At 38.0% G+C, this 11,352-nt stretch overlaps 1 protein-coding gene across 1 annotated transcript; it reads left to right on the forward strand.

The window, feature by feature from the left end:
• The first annotated feature begins 769 nt into the window (after positions 1-769).
• On the forward strand, positions 770-9,364 carry RANBP1 (RAN binding protein 1). Its single transcript, XM_010581682.1, has 5 exons — positions 770-1,963; positions 3,842-3,999; positions 6,019-6,147; positions 8,144-8,209; positions 9,174-9,364. Exons 1-5 carry the CDS (start codon positions 1,758-1,760, stop codon positions 9,296-9,298), a joined length of 684 nt encoding a protein of 227 aa, XP_010579984.1. The 5' UTR covers positions 770-1,757; the 3' UTR covers positions 9,299-9,364.
• The last annotated feature ends 1,988 nt before the right edge of the window (positions 9,365-11,352 follow it).

Consider the following 11,352-nt stretch of genomic DNA (forward strand, 5'->3'; position numbering starts at 1 on the left):
GCCCGGAGGAGCCGGAGGGCTGAGGCGGGCGGGGGGGACCCGAGGTCAAGCAAGGCCCGGGAAGGACGAGCTCGGGGCCTTGTCGGAGGGCAGGGAGCGGCCGCGCCGCCTCGTCCCCCGCCTGGCGCGGCGCGGTGGGGCTGGGGGGTTGCCCGGCCGTTTCGGGCGGCCGGGGCGCGTCTGTTTCTTTGAGGCGGGCGGTCCCGCTCCGGCCGGCCTGCGCCGGCGGCGTCCCTTCCCGAGCGCGGGGAAGCCGGGGCCTCTCGCAGGCGCCGCGGCTTCGCCTGCGACTCGGGCGCTCCGGAGGGATCCCTCTCCCCGTTTCCCTCCTTTCTTCTCCTCCTCCTCCTCCTCCCGCTTCTCCGCCCCTCCCCCCAGCCCGCCTGACTGAGCCCTTCGTGCCGCGGCCCGGCGAGAGCAGTAGCCCCCCACGTGCTTGCTATCGCGGCAGGGCGGGATCTTATCGTGATAACGGGATCTGCTTTCTCTCACATGTGGCCGTTGTGGATTATGCATGTCTCATGGCCTCTGTAATTAATTGGTCAGGTGCAGAACGGGTGATGTATTACCATATGCCGCTTCCTGCTGGAGGAGACAATATATAAAAGTTTGGCCAACCTTTCTTTTCCTGTTTCTTGAAAGCAGATGCGATTTATGTCTTTCTTGCTCCTTTCTTACGCACTGGAACACTGGGGACATAAAACGTAACCAGAATTTATTTTGCAACATTTCTTACCTAATTCCCCCCCTTGCCCCTTTTCTTTTTTGGCTTTTTTTTTTTTTTTGGTTTGGTTTGGGTTTTTTACTAGACTGCTTCCTTTCAGTTGCTCCATGCATGTGCAGTGTGTACCTGCTCTGTAAAGCATATTCTCAATAGAGCCTATAAGAGTGGACTCTTTCACCTGTAAAGTGAAAATAGGATTTAAGTGTCTCTAATGTGTAGACTGTTTTTCCTGTCTCTGTTATTCAAACAACAACAAGAAAACCCAAATCAGTTCCCTTGACCCGAGATAGCTGTTTGTGGCTTCATTAAACTTGCAGATTAATCTCCCTTCTAGGCTTCCCTACTGAATGCTTCTTAGCAGTGCATATGTACGAAGTATTAGAGATGTTTATCATTTACTTACTAGTCACATACTAAAAACAGTTCTTAAGCTTAATGAATGCTATGACAGATTCCTAAATAACTAAATAGAAAGTAGTATTTTGGCCATTTACCTATAACCTAAAGCTCCCCAAAGAGTCTTAAAGGAAAAAAAAAAAGCTTAAATTATTTCATGAGTGTTGCAACTGTGCTTCAAAACTATCTTTGATTGTGGGTGATTCTAATACCTAAAACTAGAATAATGAACTTCTGGATGTAAAGTGTTCCTTAAGATGGGTTAGGTGGTTGCTTTAGTGTTGGGGGGGGTTACCATTAATGATAGGTCATGAGCCACTAAGAAATAGTAGTGCTTTAGTAGCATAAAACACATATAGGAAAAATAGTTGAAGAAATTATTTTTCCATAACTAAAAGCTATTGCTCCAAGGCCAAGCCTCTGTACAATTAGTAAGAGTGGCAGGACTAAAACATCTAGCATGGCAAGAGCACCTTTTGGGTTTTTTTTGGTTTTGTTTATTTTCTTAGTATAACTATGTTGACTTTAAAGCCATTTGTTTTCAGCTATAATAATTTTTCCTTATTGTTACAGGGTATTTCAGTTACTAAGATCTAATTGCTGAATAGTCATAAATGTTTTCATTTTAAGCACAGATATGAGTACTTCAGATTTTAGGTACATAGCAAGTCTTGTGTTTTGTTTTGGGTTTTTTTTCTTTCTCCAGGAAACACATGAGGAGCATGATACTTCTACTGAAAATGCAGATGATTCTAACCATGATCCTCAGTTTGAGCCCATAGTTTCTCTTCCCGAGCAAGAAATAAAAACTCTGGAAGAGGATGAGGAAGAACTCTTTAAGATGCAAGTAGAATATTTCTGTGTACTATCTAAATGTTCATTAGACTTAAACTTGAATGTGTTTATAAAAAGCTAGATAACTTGTTAGGAGTCTCTGTGTATGAAGTGGCAACCTAAGTTGATTGGTATTTACTGTGGTGGCAGAGATTGAGTGGGAGGATGATTGATAATAATGCCAAAAGGAACTCTGAAGTCTGGAACAATAGAAGGGAGCTGATATTACCAATCTGGCTTCAGTATTGTTTAGTCTAAAAGAAAACATTAACTTGGATAATAATTAGAGGTTTGAAATTGTGTGATCACAGTATAAAACAAGTATCTTGGGGAAAAAAATGAGAAGTATATAGCGTTGCTGCCGTGCATCCCCGGTCATAAAGGATGGTGTATGATATACTGAAACAAAGCAACAGATGCAGTACAATGTTGGGGCGTTTGTGGCAGTACCTTTCTGTTGTCCTAAACATAGTTTTATCCTTAGATTGGGCTTATTGTCAAATCGGGATAGCTTGCTTAAGATGTATGATCTGCCTGAAGAACAGTTGATCAATCTGTGTAGGCTAAAGGCTTAAGAAGTGTTTTGAATTTGATCCATGATGTGTTTGCTTTTAAATAGGTTTAAAAAATACTGCTTTTACTTAATCACAGAAGGGTATTGTTCATATGGAAGAGAGATTTGAGTTTTCCTTGAGCAGATTCTGGTAAAAACCAAAGTGATGGTCAGTTTCTGACAAGTAGCATGGTGAGATCTCTGACCGCTAGGCCTCTCTGCACATGGGATGTGCAGTATCAGATAGAAAGTAGAATTTATTTTTTTTAAAAGGGGGGATGGGTGGGGAATAATAGTTTTAAGTTCCAGTGCTCTATAGGTTCATTTTTATGTCTACAAAGGGGTGAAGGAGGAAAGGAATCCTTTTTTTGAATGCTGGTTGTTCTGATAGCTAAGCTTAGGGGAATCGCCTACTGAAGGCCAGGTGGACTTGGAAGGATGGACTTGCTTTGGAACAAAGTGCTCATCTGCATCAGAGCATCTAGAGTAGCTTGCTCCAACGTCTGACACCTTCTCTTGAAGGACCTGGCTTAGTATGAGTCCCTATCCGTTGCTCTTTTGTAGAAAAGTATGTCTTTATATATATCCTGTAGCGTGAGCAGGTGCTTCCTTTCCTATAGCAGTGTCTTAAACTCCTCACTAGCAGAGCTCAGACTGTCTCTTGGGTCAGTTTTGACTAATGTCCCAAACTACTCCTGTTTTTCTTTTGGCACACTGGCATCTTGGAAGATTAAACAGTGATGTTCTGAAGCAGGTATGTTGCACTGCAGTGCAGCAGTAAGATTTCTTTATTCCTGGTTTAAGATTAGCAACAGTTAGGTTTTTGGAGTTAAAAGGAAATGAGTGGCTCTAGAGGGTGAGGGATTTTGTTAACAGTTGATCAAACATTGGTCTTGGAATTATACATAAGAGTCTTTACTTAGCCTCAAGCTGCTCAATTTCTTGAATTAATAAATACTGCTGGTTAGATGGAGCAGTTGTATTCATAATATATAGAAAGAACTCTAGCTGTAGCAAAAGCTGTTAATTAGCTACCTTAATTTAAAAGGTTGCCTACACCAAATATGCTAATCATCCCCCAAAAGCGTGTCCAGAACCTGTTGAATTTTAGTATAGCTATTACATCATTCCTAATAGTTTGTTATTAAATTTGAATTTATCATATCACTTTCTAAATTTGTATGCAGAAGTAGAACAGGGAACCTTATAAAAGGAAATCTTTTCTTTCTTGTGTGTGGTTTTTAAAAAAACCAACTGTACTGTTCAGTTGAGTATGCTGTTTTGATAAAAGTTTCTACGTGCAGGCTAACTTCTTAAATTCTCTCTTCTTCAAGGCGAGCAAAGCTATTCCGATTTGCATCTGAGAATGACCTCCCAGAATGGAAAGAACGAGGAACTGGTGATGTAAAACTCCTGAAACACAAGGAAAAGGGAACAATTCGCCTCCTCATGAGGAGGGATAAAACCCTAAAAATCTGTGCAAACCATTATAGTATGTTATACATTGCTATACTTCTTATTTTTGTTTTAAAAAATAAGCTTATAGAATTATCCATTGTAGATTAAGAGCTCAGTGACTTTTTAGTGGCAGCTAGAGAATTGCTCTATGTCTTTAAACAGCAAATTTATATTAGACTGTAAAAGATTTGTCTCTTACTCTGCACACAAGGCTACAGGCATCAAAACCAATGAGTGCTTATTTTTAATTAACAGAAAGAAGCTGTGGTTGGTTTTGATGATTGCCTGCAAAACTGCGTCTTAAAGTTGTTTGGTTTTGTGGGTTGTTTTTTTTCTTCAGACTCTGCTAGTGTTCGAAAGACACTTTAAAATTTAGCTGGGATAGACTTTATGTGATTGCTCCCTCTGTGTGTGTGTGTGTGTGTGTTTTTTAATGATTAATAGAATGTAGAAAATGTAGGCCTTAATAATGTTTAGAATAAGAAATTAGTGTATACAGTCTTTTTTCATAAAAGAATGAGAAATAAGCAATCCCAATAATTACTACTTTGAGCTAAATGTTTGAATTAGTAGAAGCAATTGCTTAACCATCAGAAAACATATTGAGGTGCTAAACTAATCTGTGGCTGCCTTTCTCTGCTTGTGAAATAAACTGAAATGAACATCGTATATTCTGCTAACTCATTCAAAAAGAATGTGTATTGAGAGCTGATGGAGCAGGAGAGGTTTGTTCCTTTCATCCTCTTAGAATAAAAATAAACATGAAAGGGCAAGACAGACTTGAAAGTCAATATAGCTAGCAACAAGTACATTAATTTGGTAATACTTTGTCGCTTGCTTTGGTAACACTCAAGTTTTTATATGGAGAGTATGTAGTATTCTGTGGATTTAAACTACTTTTAGATAACTTGAAATAAATTGTTTGAAGTACCTTAATACAAATCTGCAGTCAGAAGCTCTAATGCTTATTTTCTTGGGTTAGATCTCTTCAGAAGGTCAGACTAATCAGAGGACACAAGTGTTCCTGTTTAGTAAATGAAATGGCAAATATGAAAGCAGTGTAGTCACCAACCAATAAGAATAAACCTTTTGTTTAGGAAAATAAATGTTGCACATATGCAAAACAGAATTTATAAATTTATGGTGTTCATGTCAAGAGGGTTTTTTCCCCTGGAAAAACTGCCTGCTTTCTTGAATTTATGCTAACTTACGGGCAGACAAAAAGACTCTTCATTTTTGCAAAACATTAAATGAAACAAAATTGTAATTTGATCTCTAAATTTAAAAAATGCAAAAAAGTGAGTAGACTCTTCAGATTTCTCTTGAACTAAACAAAGGACCCAGGGGTTGGGGAGAAAAAAAAAACCTGCTTAAACTTTGCATGTGTGTAATCTAAAAAAATCTTAGAGTAGTGTGAGAAGTAGCATTCCAACTTCTCCAATCAGTCAGGTTAAGTAATTATAGTGTCTTGGAGGGAAAGGGCTCTGTTTACTGAGAAGGAATAAATGGATTGAAAATATGCTGTGCGCATTTTGCAGCACTGCAGAATTCTGTAATACCTTGCAGTAGAGCTTTAAACTGAGGGGAGAGAAATGAACCTGATTTGATGACTAATTGTAGGAATAATACTTTTTTTTTCAATTTTTTTTTTGTAGTACCTAGTACTTTCAGTGTGCAAAAGAAGAATGAATGCTGTTTGTCTGTCTGGATGCCTTTTATTCCTAAACGATTTGACTGTTCTTCAGAGTTGTGCTTAGTGACTGCATCTCTCTTAGTATCACGGTCATCTGTTTCAAACAAGAATTGAATCAAACTCTCAGTTTCTTAACAATAGGGAATCTAGCATTCTTTTATACAGTAATCTTGCATCATTTTATTTGACGATGTAAGGAAAAATATATGTGGGCACTATTGTCTTCTATTTATTCAACAGTAATTCTGTGTAAAGTGCTTTACATAACCATCGCAGTCAGCTGTCAGTAAGATTCATGGAGGCTGGTGTGGAAAACATCTACTATTGTGCTGTGTACATCTTTTAATGCTTTCTTTTCAGTCACACCCTTAATGGAGCTGAAGCCTAATGCTGGAAGCGACAGGGCATGGGTCTGGAACACACATGCTGACTTTGCAGATGAAAGCCCCAAGCCTGAACTTCTGGCAATCCGATTTTTAAATGCAGAGAGTGAGTGGACTGACACTGAACTTACATTGATTGTATACTGTTACATTACACTACATGTCTAAACACTGCTGTAAAACCACTGTTGTAGATACACTGTGTCTTACCACTGCATGGTGGTGTTAGCTAATTACTGCTTTAACTGAGAGAAGTCAGTTAATCACTTAACCATACATGTTGACAAACAGTGTAATAATTAGGTCTCCAGTAATATTTATAGAGCTTTCTGCCCTAGGCACTTTTTTAACCTAAGCCATTTCATGCAAGTGTAATGCCAATTAGAATAAAACTAAAAGCAGTAATACTATGGGATAGAGTTTAATACATGCAGCTTGCTTTCATTTATCTCAGGCGCTCAATTGTAGTTAAGATTACATTTTTGCATTAGAAGCAAGGAAATACTGACTTGAGATTTCTGGTCCATCTGTATTAGCAGAACATCTGGGGGAGGGGGTTGTTTGTTATTTGTTTGGTTTTTTTTTTTAAATGAAGTATGTAGTATCTTCTTTGTTTTGATTAAAAGGAACACTTGGTGAAAAGTGCTAGTCCAGCCCAACAATCATACTAGTTGGGTTTTTTTGGAGTGACTACATTGACTACCAGAACAGAAAGGAGGTCTGTAATTACATATGGATCTGCTGGTAGGGCTGAATGACAGTGGTAGCTTTCCCAACTCCTTGAGACTGAATCAAAGAACTGGCTTTTTTTCTTAAAAAAAAGCAGGGGGGGGGCAAAATGAAAGTGGAAAAATGTTGTTGTGTTTCCTGCTTTACCATTTGCCACACAAGTTTAGTGTGTTAGCTGCCTCTTCTCCCTACATGCTAGGTGGCTGTATATTTTAAAACTAGATGGATTTGCCTACATCTGGGAAGAGCTTAGTATATCTCGTTTGCTTCCTTTTCCTCAAGTCTCCAACATCATATTGTTTAGCCAAATAAATCTTTCTGATCCACCTGCTTAGAGCTTGCTTCTTTCTTAATCAAATGTGAAATTAAAGGGTTTTGGTAACTATTTGCTCATCTTTTCAAAAGTCTTTCCCTCTTTCTGGTAGAGGTTGTTCAGCTTATTGAGTGTTTTGTCTCAAGGGAGTAGTCCTCTTTTGCCTGTTTACCCTTTGCAGTACTGACTAAGCAGATGACAGGTGAACGCACATAAGTACGCCCTTCAAGTAGCTTTCCTTTTTGAGATGCTTGGAAAGGAATCAATACAAATACTTCCTGGACTAGTTTGACAGTGGCTTCTGAATTCCTGTGAGGCAACAGTGACCTCATGTGGTCAGTCAGACCAAGTTGGTGTACCAAATTGCCACCTTCACAGTTCTGGTGTTAGAAAGTGCCTTGTCTAATCCACTTTTGTGTCTTGTTGCTTGTGTAAAAACATTATTGTAACTTGATCAACTGCTTGGAATGACTGTTGGTGGCTTAGACCAAAACATAATGAAGGTTATACTTCCTTAGCTATTGTATTTGGGAAAAGGTTGAATCCAGGCCTTTGGGTATTGAGTCTGAATATGCTGTATTAATGAAACAGGCTTTATCTTCCATTCTTGATGTTAAGAACCCTGTGTTATGGTAAGGATGTGGAGGTCTTTTTTAGGGTGTAATGTAGTTGACAAGGATGGTAGTTCAAAGCTAATCTTGAATCTTTTGCCCACAGATAGTCATATGAGCAGCCTCTGACATCCTATTCTTATTCCTGTAGGCTAGGGACAGCTGGGAGTTAAAATAACTACAAAACAGCTCCTTCTGGCATTACGTTTTAAATATTTTGCAAAATAAGCTGCTTTAATAGACTTGCTAAAGAAAACAAACTGCTTCTGCACAAAGATGTGATTCAAGAATTTTGCATAGCCTCTTGGATGATTTTAAACTAGATTACTTCATAAGTGCCTACAAGTTCTATTTATACAAAATTCTGGTATCTTTCCTCAAGATTGGAAGTATTCAATGTTGCAAGGAGGTAAAACTAATGAAAAAATATTCTATCTTTACTGAAACAGATGCACAGAAATTCAAGGCAAAATTTGAAGAATGCAGGAATGAAGTAGACAAGAGAGCAAAGAAAGGTAAGGTTAAGTCTAAGTGTACCACACCACTTTAGCTGTTTGAATGGTTATAGTACCCTGGAGTATCATTGTGTTTTAGCAGACTCACTCTGTACTGAACTGCAGTCTTCAGTTCAGGTGCTTTTTCTGTCTGCGAGAGTAATAGTTCACGGGAGTGACAACTGCCTTCTTTTTCGTAGAAGGCTGTTACAATTGCTGTTGGGACATTGCTTTTTTGGAAAGGCTATTAAGGAAGCATATCTGGTTTATAGTATGCAAGTGAACTGTGAACACTGCAACCAGAGTGATATTTCCTCCTTCCAGTTCCCCTTCGCAAATTCCACAAATATATAATCATGCAAGCAGAATACTTAATTTTTATAGTTGTTAATGTGTATGAAGTTGTACCATTTTTTCCCAGGTCTGTCTGTTTAATAGATGAATGCACTGCCTTGTAGAATTGCCTATGTGACGAGATACGTAAAATAAACACTTCCATCTTTCTAAAGTACAGATTACTAGTGGTCTGCAGTCAACAAATTTAGATTGGAATTTTTCAGTCTTAAGAAATTCCTATTCCCCAGTTCCAAACTGGGGAACTTGACTTTTGGTTTTTTTGGTTAAGATAGGCAAGAAGCTAAGGACTTGAGACATCTACTTGACTGGACAGTGTATGGAGTCTGTACTGGTAGCAGCAAAGCTGACCAAATGTTACATGTTTCTCAGTCACTATGATTAGGCCCTCATTTAGTTATTAAAATATGCAAGTGGTATTTCTTGAATTCTGACATCTGAAGTAATTACCAAAGGAAAAGAAATGGAATTAATCACTCCACTGCTCAGTGGAGAATTTCTTTACTTTTGTTCTTATTCTAAATATCAACTGTCTCTCCCCACCCTCACCCTCCACGTCTCTATTCTTTCCCCTGAAACAGGAAAATCCGTTACTGCCTGTATGTAACTTTTTTCCTAATCAATCTCTTAGCAGGCACAGACAAAAATGATAGTGCTGATAAAGTTGCTGAAAAACTAGAAGAGCTTTCTGTAAAGGAAGAGAGCAAAGAATCTGAGAAGAAAGAGACCAAGGAAAAAACTGAAGAAAAGCAATAAATCATCCTGGGCCTTGCAGTTTTTCCTTTACTTTTTTCTTTCTTTCTTTTTCTTTTTTGTTTGGTTGGTGGGGGTTTTTTTGTTTGTTTTTTTGGGTGGTTTTTTGTTGTTTTTGGTTTTTTTTTTACAAGGGACTTTATAAGGAACTGAATTCACCGTTCAGGTTGTTTTTTCTAAGCTTTTGCCCTTTTGAAGATGTCTTCAGAAAATCCATTCCCCAGTCATGAAAATGTACTGTGCTAACTTTCTTTTCCATAGTGGAAACACTTATTTATAGTCATCCAAAAGAGTGAATAAAACAAACTTGAAAACAGCATCAGAGGACAGAACTGAGTTTTCTATATACTTTAAAGGCTTATGAATACACTTATTTCATTGAGTGTTGAGATACATATCATCATACCTGTGGATTAATTAGGTTAACAGACTTTACCAACAGGGAAGATTAAGATTACATACATGTTTCTTATATGGCTTCTAAAACTGTAATATAACAGACCTTTCACACTTTTTGTGCTGTGTGTTCCTGAGCAGGGAATGTGCCTGTGATTCTTGAAATGCAGCAGACTTCTGGAATCAGGTGGTAGAGCATTCCTGGCACACTATTAATGATGTTCCATCAGACAGTGAAAATAAAGGTGGGGGAGAAAATGTATTACATGAGACTTGAAGTATTTTCCTCTTACAAAATAAAATCTCAGCTCCCTCCCCGCCCCCCCCAATTTGTTAATATTACAAATGCTTGACTTAAGCACAAAGTTGTTGCTGTGGTCCCAGATCTTCCATGATGCGCTACTTGCTGACTGAAGGCAGCAGCAGCCTGTTATACTAAGGTGTATACAAAGGAATCTTAACTGAGTACCTTACTATGAGATTCCCCATGTAAGCATATCATAAAAGTTGTACTCTAAAATTTCTTTTAAATTTAAAAAGCTTTTAAAAGTTGTTTTTTTTTTTCCCAGGGCTTTGGAGCTTGCATTGTTTTTACAAACTGGAGGGGTTCTGAACTTTTAAGATGCATGGTGGGAGGCTGTCCCTCTTGGAGAGTGGCAGTCTGACATTTGCTTTGGAAGAGTTAACTGTTGTACATGCTTGAGGGGCCTCCTCCTTGCCAGAATGGGAAAATTGATCAAATCTTTCCTACAAATGTTTTCTCTTTATCAGGTTTCAAGTTAGTGCTAGAGAGTAGGAGAATAAACTATAGTAAGCAATAAAATCAACACACTTCATAAGTCTGATAGATTAAATGAATTTCCTTGTTAACCACTAATACAAGGGTAGTGTTAGGATAGTGATGGAATCCTGTAATACTGTTTCCAAAATAATTATGAAAACTGGACAAAACTTGCTAAACTTCTAAGACTGTATGATGTTAACATTGGATAGCAAGACCTTTTTATCTTCATAAAGAGGCTTTCCAAGTAGGTCAGGTTCTGCAGTCTACCTGAGGAAAATATATTTTTTAGAAAATCTTGTCTGTTTTCTTAGCACTGCCTTTTGATGCTACAATGAACTAGTCTTAAATCTGGAACTGTAATTAGGGTACTCGCTTCATTCAAAGTAATTCCTTTGGTATTGTGCATGTTCCCCTTCAAGTACAGCAGATATCAAAAGTCTGTTAATTAACAAAGATGGTTGAAAGGCAAAATAAAATGCTTTTTAGTGTTTCTGGTTTGGAAATAACAAGACAAAGCTATTCTGAAGTACTTAACATTTGAATGTAAAAGCCAAATCTTTATCTGTGAGTCACTGTAAATTCTCTGATCTGATAATGTCAAACAGTGTGTCTAAATTGATAGAAATGACATTTAAAAATTACAAAATAAATTTAAATTTTCATTTAAAGGATTTGCTTTTTATTTAAAGAATTCTTACTGGGAATGCATTTTTAGCCTGCAGGGACAAAGTGATGAAGGCAGCAAAATGAGTGAGTTTGATTTCACTGTCAAACATCGTACAGAAGAGGGGAGGAAACACTTGAATGACTTAACTTGTCTTAATCTTAGATATTGACAACTCCTGTTTAATTTTATTACCTTCTCTTCTTTACTTAT

This window comes from Haliaeetus leucocephalus, unplaced genomic scaffold, assembly GCF_000737465.1.
Source record: "Haliaeetus leucocephalus isolate CR32 unplaced genomic scaffold, Haliaeetus_leucocephalus-4.0 Scaffold802, whole genome shotgun sequence".
Lineage (NCBI taxonomy): Eukaryota > Metazoa > Chordata > Aves > Accipitriformes > Accipitridae > Haliaeetus > Haliaeetus leucocephalus.

Coding starts and splice junctions, on each gene's coding strand:
- RANBP1 (XM_010581682.1), top strand. CDS start 1,758: ATGAGTACTTCAGATTTTAGGTACATAGCAAGTCTTGTGTTTTGTTTT. Junction 4,000..6,018: donor AATCTGTGCAAACCATTATA/GTATGTTATACA, acceptor CTTTCTTTTCAG/TCACACCCTTAATGGAGCTG. Junction 6,148..8,143: donor CCGATTTTTAAATGCAGAGA/GTGAGTGGACTG, acceptor TTACTGAAACAG/ATGCACAGAAATTCAAGGCA.